The sequence below is a fragment of the Cydia strobilella genome, chromosome 1 (assembly GCF_947568885.1).
Source record: "Cydia strobilella chromosome 1, ilCydStro3.1, whole genome shotgun sequence".
Lineage (NCBI taxonomy): Eukaryota > Metazoa > Arthropoda > Insecta > Lepidoptera > Tortricidae > Cydia > Cydia strobilella.
The window spans coordinates 31,560,033-31,570,663 of NC_086041.1; the positions used below are offsets into that span (position 1 = coordinate 31,560,033).

At 39.8% G+C, this 10,631-nt stretch overlaps 1 protein-coding gene across 1 annotated transcript; it reads right to left on the reverse strand.

Moving 5' to 3' along the window:
- Positions 1–5,998: 5,998 nt before the first annotated feature.
- LOC134743365 (uncharacterized) lies at positions 5,999–9,586 on the reverse strand. Its single transcript, XM_063676759.1, has 3 exons — positions 9,387–9,586; positions 8,442–9,210; positions 5,999–8,127 (listed from the first exon to the last, which is right to left on the reverse strand). Exons 1-3 carry the CDS (start codon positions 9,494–9,496, stop codon positions 8,029–8,031), a joined length of 978 nt encoding a protein of 325 aa, XP_063532829.1. The 5' UTR covers positions 9,497–9,586; the 3' UTR covers positions 5,999–8,028.
- Positions 9,587–10,631: the final 1,045 nt, after the last annotated feature.

The window sequence follows — 10,631 nt, forward strand, 5'->3', positions numbered from 1 at the left end:
TCAACTAAAATAATACGACTATGTCAAGTTGTTACAGTTGACACCTACCTGTGAAATAACGAACTTATATTTTATTTGGCTGGATTATATTATAGAACCACATAGGACCATTTGACATTTCCTTCAGTTCATCTTATGACAATACTGAAAAAAACGAAAGAACTTGCGGATTGTTGTCTCACTCACTCATAGACAAAAAGTAATAACGTGTTGTGAATACGATATCTTTTACCAAGCTTTTATTTTTGCCCGGCTTCTTTGCTTTAGTCATTATTCTGAGGTAGCTGCCAAATGAGTTCCGAATTGGATGTTAATATACATGGAAACTTCACTTTTGGAAACACCCTACTTTGATTTCAAATTTGAACGATTTAGTTTTGGAAACGCTCACATCCATTTTTAACATATCTTTTGGTGAAAGAACATGGTCCCAGGCTAGCCTACCCATTAGGTTAGGCGGCCTGGGCATCCGCAAAATTTCTAGCGTGGCGCTACCCGCATTCTTGGCTTCGGTACACGGCGCTCAAAGCCTCATTGGGAAAATTTTAGCCCCATCCGTTGGGGTCCTGGAGGCTGCGCACTCTACTGAAGCCAAGAATGTATGGTCTGTAACATGCCCCAACACGGACCCGCCTGCCAACCCGTGTTCACAGAGACAGTGGGATGAGCCGCTGTGTCGTCTAACAAAGACGGCGCTCTTAAACACGGCATTAAACGCAACAGATCGGGCTCGTCTCATTGCCACCGCGGAATGGGAGTCGGGTCTGTGGTCGCAGGCACTCCCCTCCACAATCATAGGCACTTTGCTGGACAATACCACCTTCCGTCTAGCCATATCTTTAAGAATAGGGGCACCAACCAATGTACCTCACCGTTGCCAATGTGGAGTCACGGTGGATGGTCTCGGTCACCATGGCCTCTCATGCAGTCGAAGTGCTGGGAGAATCCCTCGGCATGCCAGCATCAACGATGTCATCCGAAGGGCCCTTGTTAGTGCCAAGGTGCCGGCAGTCCTCGAGCCCAATGGTCTGACCAGGGACGACGGCAAGAGGCCCGACGGAATGACTTTGGTGCCTTGGAGTATGGGTCGGCCCCTTGTCTGGGATGCTACTTGTGTAGACACCCTGGCGCCGTCCCACATTCCGGGCACCAAAGTTGATGCTGGTGCGGCTGCATCTTCAGCCGAAAACCTCAAACGTCGCAAGTATGCTGCCCTTGGCAGTAGCTACTTGTTTGCGGCGTTTGGGGTTGAAACCCTGGGGCCGTGGGGGCCAAGTGCGCGCCGACTCCACAAGGAGATATCGGCGCGTCTTATTGAGGCTTCCGGTGACCAGAGGGCTGGTCACTATTTCGCGCAGCGCATCAGCATAGCTATACAGCGCGGAAATGCGGCCAGCCTTTTGGGCACCCTACCACACGACCGAGACCTAGGTCAGATTTTTTATTTGTAAGTTTTTTAGTTTAGGTCATTATGTTTTTAGCTCACTTTATTGTTTTAATAGAAAATAAATGATATACATGTAATTAGCTTGATATAGTTTGTCAAAGGACTGTCTCATTTTAAACATAGACAGAGAGAATCATACTATCTTTGTCTTACACTAATACTAGCACCCCAAAGGAAAGGATGAGTATAGTTTTTTTTGTTCTTATTTAGTGACAATTTGGTTTGACCGACTATATATATAATTACTGAAATCCGCACCTGAGATCCGCACAATGATAATGACAGATTATGTCTCTTTCTAACAATACACATCAAAAAGATGCTGGCCATTATACATCAAAAACTTTAAAAATGCCTTAAAAATGCCATGTAAAAAGAACAAAATATAAATAAAATCTTTTTTTTTCGAATTTACTAGCCAGCCTCTTTAATGACATCAAAAAGGCGGCATAATTGAATATTTTTGAAATGTTGTTACTACTCAAAATCACGAGCTCTTTCGATTATTTTGGAAAACTGAAGTGTCGCAAGAATTCCTCAAGTTCCATTCCGTTACCATATCTTGATAGACTTTGTATGACGGTAACGGAATGGAGTGGAGGAGCGGAGTGGAAATTTTAAAATCAATTAGATATAGATTATCCTTATCTCCTTTTAATTTAGGTAGCTTTAGGTTATATTTTATATTTAATTTTATTTTCAAAATATATAAGGTACTCTATGCTATTTATTTATACTTACTACCTATTTACTACCATTCAAGGCAATGTCAGTGTCAATTGTACTTAAATATTTAATGCATTATTTGTTGATTAGATAAATTAAAGGTGTGTGGAGTGAAAGTAAGAGAACAAAAAGCTCCGCATCATTATAGATATATAAACATTTTTTGAGTGCAAATGAGACTAAGTACAAATGAAAAAACGCGATCAGTTTTGAGTTCCATAGCGGCCGCTTGAATCTGGTACATTCTGGTACGTAAACTTAGCGGACTGGAAAAACGAAAAGCTGTATTCAGGAGATACATTGGGTGGTTTTTACGCAATCAAATTATTTCTGAATTCACGTCCAGTTCCAGTGACACTTGACATCATTCCGATTTTCGTCGCACTTTTGATATTTGACAGCCAATTTTGTACATTCTAGGCCTGTGGGTGTAAGTAAACTTAAGGGATGTGTATATGTACCTAATAAAAGATGGAGAAGCGAAGCCGACTGACAATCTTCACTAGTTAGTTGAAGAGGCGGTAGAAGAAGATTTGCAAGGTAAGTGTGATTATACTTAATTCATAACTATTTGCGGGCTGTTTAAGAGGCCTAAAGAACATTGTTTAACGAGAAAAAAATTCGTTTCTGGTTAGTAGATCTGGGACTATTCTGGTATATTATGACTGACACCACGCCTTTTTTGGGACACCTTCAATGGGTTAACCCTTAATTGGGCAAGAGTATGTCAAATTAATAGGTAGGTATAGAAATATAGTAGCAATAGGTACAAACGATACAAAAATATAGTTTAAGTAGGTAACTACTGACTCTTCCCATAACTCGTAGGGTAAAGAAATTCTGAGTACTTTTGCATCCAGTTCCTTGTGTCCACTTGATGAGTAATTCAGTGACAATGCAATGTTAGGATTTTATTAAGCTATTCTGATAAAGATGATCATAGGAACTATGAAAGAAAACAACGTAATAAAAAGAGAGCGTACTCCCTTCTTATAGGCCTGCAACGCACTTGCAGCCCCTCTGGTGTTGCAGGTGTCCATGGGCGATGGGTTACCATCAGGCGTTTCGTCCGTTCGTTTGCTTCCTAAAGGCCTGTTCATACCGGCTGCGTGTTATAATACCCTGTACAGATCCTTATGAGCGATGGCACACCGCTTGCGTGACGTGTGCGTGCACGGTTCAAACATTGTGCACGCGCACCCTTTGGGGGACACATTATTTTTTTCTTTCGAAGCGATTATTTCCGAAACCTACTTACCTAGGTACCTATTAGCCACGGACGTCCACTGCTGGATATAGGCCTCCCCCATAGACCGCCACCGGCGCCATCTAGTTTGTGGGTGTCCGACACTGCGCTTACCCATCCGTGGCCGCCACTCTAGGACTTCTCTGCCCCAGCGGCCATCGACTCTTCGGGCTAATGTGGCCTGCCCATTGCCACTTCAACTGTGCAATTCTGCGAGCTATGTCGGTTACTTTGTTTCTTCTACGGATATCCTCATTTCTGATTCTATCACGTAGAGACATAGCAGCATAGATGTATTTCCGAAAATGCTTACTCTATTCGTTTTCAAAGATCTATCTACCAGCACCACTATTATCAGCACTTCCATTTATCGGCTCTCTTTTAAATAAATATACAACTAATGAATAAACAAAATGTACAACCAAGTACTTACTGGACTATAGGACCTGTTGCCTGAAAATAAATTATATTTAATTTATCAACTGAGGTCAGTTAAGTATTGGAAAAGACGATTGTCATATTCTGCATTTTTGGTCTAAATTATCGTTTATTTTTCACTCTTATGTAATTAAATCAGAATCAATACTGTTTCTTTGAAGTAATTTTCTATTACGATACAATTTTTTGGATGATGATAGTATTTTTTGTATAGTACCTACAGTCGTCGCTTTCGTAAAAACTAGTGCCTGTTGCTAGGCAGAGTGATGGCAGGTGGACTAAAATGTTATCGGAATAGAATAGAATACAAATAATTTATTCATGAACACAAACACAAAAATACAAAACAGCGAAACATAAAAAAGAGAAAGTGCCAGGAAATGGTCTCACCTCAGCATGTACTTCCAGCGCCGATCTTCCGATGAGACCATTCGGTGAAACAATTACGACAGGTAACAAGAAGAACAACAAAATTAATATGTAACATACAAATGATAAAGATAGAAATGCTAAAAATACATATTACAACAAATGGTTGGTACAGAATGGTGGCCGCTTTCGGATGAAAGAAGCCCCTGGCGTCCGTTGGCTCGTTGGGTGGATGACGGTTAATTGCGGGTCACTTCTAGATTAGTTCTTAGCAGTGGGTGATAAATAAAGGGTTTGATATGATGATGATAAGTGCCTACTCCAATTCTCGGGATTAGTTGCCAAGCGGACCCCAGGCTCCCATGAGCCGTGGCAAAAAAGCCGGGATAACGCAAGGAAGATGATAAAAAGCAAGTAGATACTTAAGTACTTTATCTGTTCCGCAATTCATCCCCAGTGCGGCAGTATTAAAGGTCAAAGGTTACACGGGCGTATGCAAGCGTAGGTAACGTAGTCGTTTGCGGCGTATTTACATCCGTACCTACATTATTTCCCTCATTTCTGAAAACAACGTGTTTTCAACTTGTTGTTTATGTAAACAGGTTGAAAATACACGCGTCTTTCAACGGGCGAGCAAATTTTTTTATGGTGGGCTTCACGACGTTAGAACAGTGTCGTTATCGCAGTTTGACGTGTGATCATTGTAGTACCTATTAGGGCTCCCAGACTACTTAAAAACACAAATCTAAATATTTAATAAAATAATAAAATAATTTGATTTGTTTCCAAAGTTACCTGTATATTACTTAAATAAGTACCTACCTACTTAGATCATATCTTTGTTACTTGCTACTTGTGTATGAACTCGCAATAAACACTAATCAATGTGTAAACAGGCCCCAATGTGAAGGCCCATATTGCACACTTACCTACCCGTAGTTTGAATTTACATGACAATGAGAGCAACGAAAGTAGGTACTTGCCTTTTTTGCTATATGATACTTAGGTATTACTGGATTCGGGCGACTGGCTACTGTTTATTATTCGGAGTCAGAGTCACAGGTCAACATTTTTTTTTAGTTGGATAGAAGAATGCAAAAGTACGTACTGGCTCTTCGTCTATATCTCTTCTGGATATAACGATACTAGCCTTGTAATACAGTATTGGCCTGCTTCTCATTATTATTGCAGGCGGATAATAATATGACGAATCTATAAGGGCGGTTTCAGTTCAGACTAGCGTTTTATACGAGCGTACGCATACGCGCGTGTAAGCTCGCGCGTATAGACCAAGGGCCCTTTTATCAAAAGCTTGTATCTTGTAATACAAGTGGAAGTCCCATTCTAACAAAAGCTGTCAAGAAGGGGCTTACGTAGTAGTACGTAGGGAAAAGTAACGCGCGTGTAAGCTCGTAACGCCGAAACGACCGTATACGTGCATAAAAATACGCTGGTCTGAAATCGCCCAAAGGATTTTGTTTATAATCTACCTACTGGTTTCCGCTTGCGACTTCTTCTGCGTGGAATGATGATGATGAAAACTATCATATGTCCTTTTTTGGGCCTCAAACTATCTCCATACTAAATTTCATACATATAAATCGGTTCAGCGGGTTAAGCGTGAAGATGTAACAGACAGACATTTACTTTCGCATTTACTGTAGATTTTTCAAAAAAAAACAGCCAAGGAATTGGCATTGTTGATTTGATCTAAATTTTGAGTTATATATAGGAATGGCTTCAAAAGTGAAGAAGGAAAAATTTCAAAACAGTTCAGTTTATATTCATGTAATGATTTAATTCCCAGTTTTTTTTTTACACAACTTCTTTAAATAACTCTCTAAGTTTAGGACTTTTGTCCATAGGTACATTTTATGTTAATTTCTACTATATGTAATATGTAATTAAAATAAAACTTTCTATTTCACCAAAGTATGTTTCTATAAAATATAAATTGATAGGCATTTTTATAATTTTCCGTGCACTTACCTATTTACATTAAGCGGGACGTTCTCAAACAGCGTCTATTTTATTTTACCATTCAACTGGACATACTATTGAAATAGTAACATGTTCTTAGGCACTATGATTTTAAACAGTTTTTATAAAATACCATGCTATAAACAAGAGATAAATTATGATCTCAAAAGAACCTAGTCAAACATTCATACTGTAACGGCTAGTAACATTAAGATTTTAATTCAGTAAATGCCTAACTATTTACATTTTGCACATGTTTATTTATTGTAATACTTTATAGATCGCTACTTAATTGTTATCAATCGGGATAATTGCAACTATGGGGCAGATGCGTTTTTCTACAATTAAAATATTACATGCACCTCAATGTCTATAATATGCAATTAACACCTACAACTGCCATTATTTCCCAGCTACTTGTCTTATAAAGAAATTGTACATTTGCCCCATGGTCACAATTAACTGTTGACCTTACCTATGTTTGGAGTCACAAAGGATCGTTAGTATATACTAACTCCATTATTTTTGAACCGTTTTTAAAGTTAACATTTTGATCTGAACATCGCACTGGTTTCAAAATCAAATCAAATATTTTCTAAAAATGCCCTCAACGACGATTTTGTTTATATTTATTAATTTTCGTTTAATTGTTTGTAAAATTAATATACTAACGATCCTTTAAATCGAAGACCATCCTTTAATACTGGAAAGTAAATATATAAACAGATATGTTTTAGTTTACAGAGATATCTACGTCCACATACTGTATGAAAGTACGAGCGTACAGAAAAACCAAACGTTTTCCGCGTCTTTTAAGAATGACAAAGGAGCATTTATTCGTAAAAAAGCTAATTTGCTTGAATAGAAACGAGGACGCAATATTATACTCTATTGATTCAATAAAAGGTCTTACAGACCTGGTAATGTAAAGCCGTAAAGCTAACGATATCACTCATCCTCCCCTCTTTAGAGAACATTCTTACACAGATAGATAAGAACTATGTGTTAATGTTTTTGCTTTGCAAAATATTTAGTGGTATTGTCTAGACATTGTAAGTTGAATGAATTAGCACTCGTGTAAAAGTATAAAGAATCTACTTATTCTACCCTCAACATTAGGCCAAGAAATGTCAGATTTAAAAACTGTTCAATACGACTTAAAACAAGACAAGATTTCTTATAGAGATCTATATAAAATACAATAGCAATTATTTTCATTCCCTCCAAAAGAGCTTAGGAGTTAACTATGTCTCTCTTTTTTCCAGAACCCTAGCTTAGCTCCAGATATAATAGCGCAGATATTCTACAAACATCATTAATAACGTATTTAGTATTTCTATCTAAATAATAATAAGTCTTAAATATAATCAGTACAGGTATTTACAAATGCACACTTGTGCGAATTGATTAGCTGCCACTCGAAGGAGCAACATTTCGTCGACATCCTTTAGCGCATAATTATACCATCGACAATTTTTTTGGAGATTATAGTCACATTTTGTACGATTATTAACACCCATATTACACGTTAGTTTATGTTAGTTATATACCATCGTAGTAAACAATCGAAAAATTATTTGACTACTCAGAAGATGATACATAGGACTTTGATATTTCGCCAGAAGTGGACAACAGGACATGTTTACTAATTATAATAATTCCAATAAGATGCCTTTAAGTAATGGATATGACCAAACTCTAAGTTTTTTTTGTCATTTTGATCGTAGGCCCGGGACTGTCCGTCCAGGTCGTTGCAATAGATACCTATTAAGCTACAAATTACTCAGTCTCATAATTGTTGGCGATAGTCAGGAGAATTTCTTTAAGTTGGTATGCGGTGCTTGAGGCCTCGCAGCTCCATGACAAGATCGGAATCTCCCGCCACGAAACGCTTGTTGATTTTTCGCGATTTTGCCGAGTCCTGTGAGCAAAATAACATGACTTAGTTCTAGGTTTAAACAAATTCGATAGGACCTGAAAATATTAAGTATAAAAAGGTTGTTTTCTTAAGGTAGCACGAAGACGGTGATGTCTAGCGTCGCATAGGTCATTGCAGTTCTGAGAGTTTTTCGAATGACCCGGCCTCCGGGCTCGGGCCGTGTCACCCGCCACCCCCGGCCCGGCCGGCTATTTTTAGACTCGGGGGTTTACCGTTTCACCGAGTTGGAAAACAAGTGACATCATTCCGATTCTAAAGCTAAAACACTAAAAAAACATTTGATCAATCCCACTCACCTCAGATTGTGTGTGTATTGACTCCTTTTCTTTCTGCAACAGTTTCGCGAGTCTGCCGTAGAATGCCGATGCCCTTTTGTTTTCGTCGCTCTGGTGTTTGTAGGTGTTCGCGGGCCGCGGCACCATGATCTCCGCCTGTCCAACCTTCGCCGTGGTTGTCGTTACTGGCGCGGTAGTAGTGACGCTTCTCTTGTTGCCGCCGTCCCAGTTGATGAAGCCTTCATCGTTAGGGTAGTCATCTTCTTCTTCGATTTTAGGAACTGTTTTCGGAACGTGGTAGAGTGGTTTGCCCGCCAACGCCTTGAGTTCACGAACATCTTCATCTTCGACGTGCCGCTCTTCGTAGTCGACTGTGGGGAAGGCCGCTCGGGCATTCTCGCGCCGCCTCTGGGCGTCCTGGGCCATTTGTGTGAGGATCAAGTTGTCCAGGAAAGCCGCGCTCACATCGTCCACGTCATTGGGGCGCCAGTGAGGTGAGGCATCACTTTCAAACCATGTTTCTTGTCCGATCGGGAGAGCAGCGAACCTCTCCTCTTGCCTCTTCGGAGCCTCATTTGTAAAATGTCCGTATGGATCATAGAAGTACGGATAAGGAACTTGCCCATATACCTCGGGCGCGTTTACTGTGGGATTATCGTAATAGTATTGTACTTTCGGTGCGTAATAGTAATCATCGTCTTGATATTCGTGGGATTGTTGCGGGTACATAGGCCATCCCGAATAGGCTCCACATTGCACGGTAAAACAACCAACCACGAAAGCCCACGATCTATAAAAAAAAGGAAAATATTGAAGTAAAAGCACCTATTGCCAATTATTCGCGAAATTAAAATTTTCAAAATGGTCAGGTATAGTCATGATAATTCCTAATCTCCCAAGAATAATTTTTATTTTGAAAAAATGACTAATATATGCGTTTTATACATGAATCGAATATCCACCCACCTTATGCTCGGGATCTGCATGTTGCACTTTTTATCACTTTCCGTTGTTACTCGGTTCGCGAGTAGGGCACGACTATGCGAGGCGGGAGCTCCGGGGGGCTTTATAAGCATCGCGCCCACGCGTGCCGCCCACACTCTCAATGAACCTCCGCCCTGCCCCTTCCCTGTACGTGCCCGTGCCTCCCCGGGGTAGTGTCGCCCCCGTCTCCCCAACTCCACTCTGCTATCGATCGCGCCCGCAGATAATTATTCATCTCGCTAAATTGTGACACTGTTTTTTTTTCTCACCAGACACATTCACTACAATATTGGCATAAGATAGTGCTATGCCAAATTAGATGTCGGATTTATGGGTTCTATTATTGAACAGAAAATAATGTCCTGTTCGTGTGGCGGGGCGCTGTGGAAAATTTCTTTGTTGAGGAACGTGACTTGTTCAGGTCGAATTTGTACTGTAAGGGCGTAAAGGGAGTAATGCAGCATGGACATAAGATCCCTGATAATAACCGTTTGGCGTAGTGATCCTTAGTCCTTACTGAGCCATATTGACCAGATTGTAGAGAGCATTTCTTATATGTAGTTTCTAAAGTTTCATTTGTACCATTTAAATATAAATTATATACATATAATTATACTTAAACACTTATGAAGTTAAACATAGTCAGTGTAGTGTTCACAAATAGGTAAAAGTAAGTATACGAAGATATTTTTTTGGATTTTTACCTCCTATTAAATGCGTAGCTTGCCCACATAGCACTTACTTATTCCAGTTATCTCCCTGAATGAATGAGATGAGCGTTTAAACAATATTTGAATTCCAAAGAATGCCAAAGTTCACCAAGGAAATTTCTAGTATTATTTGATCTAAAATAGACAGGGGTAACAGCCTAGTTGGTTAACTACCAGTATAATGACTCACTTCTAGTATATGGGTCGGTTGCACCAAACTGTTTATCATCGTTAAAGAGGGTTCGCTAAATTTTATTGTATGGAAAGTTTCATAGTAAACCGCCGCGGCGCGCCGCCGGATGACGTTGTTCAGTCTGTCAAGTGCGGATGGTGCAACTGGCACTAAATCAGCTAAATACTGATTGATGACGGTCATGCCACGCTCTGACGTCGACCAGGCGTAATGTCCTGTTATTTATTTAATTGTTTAATCTTTATTGCACAAAAGAAATACAAGTTGCAAAAGGCGAACTAAATACCATAAGGCATTCTCTACCAGTCAACCTTAGACTTTGAG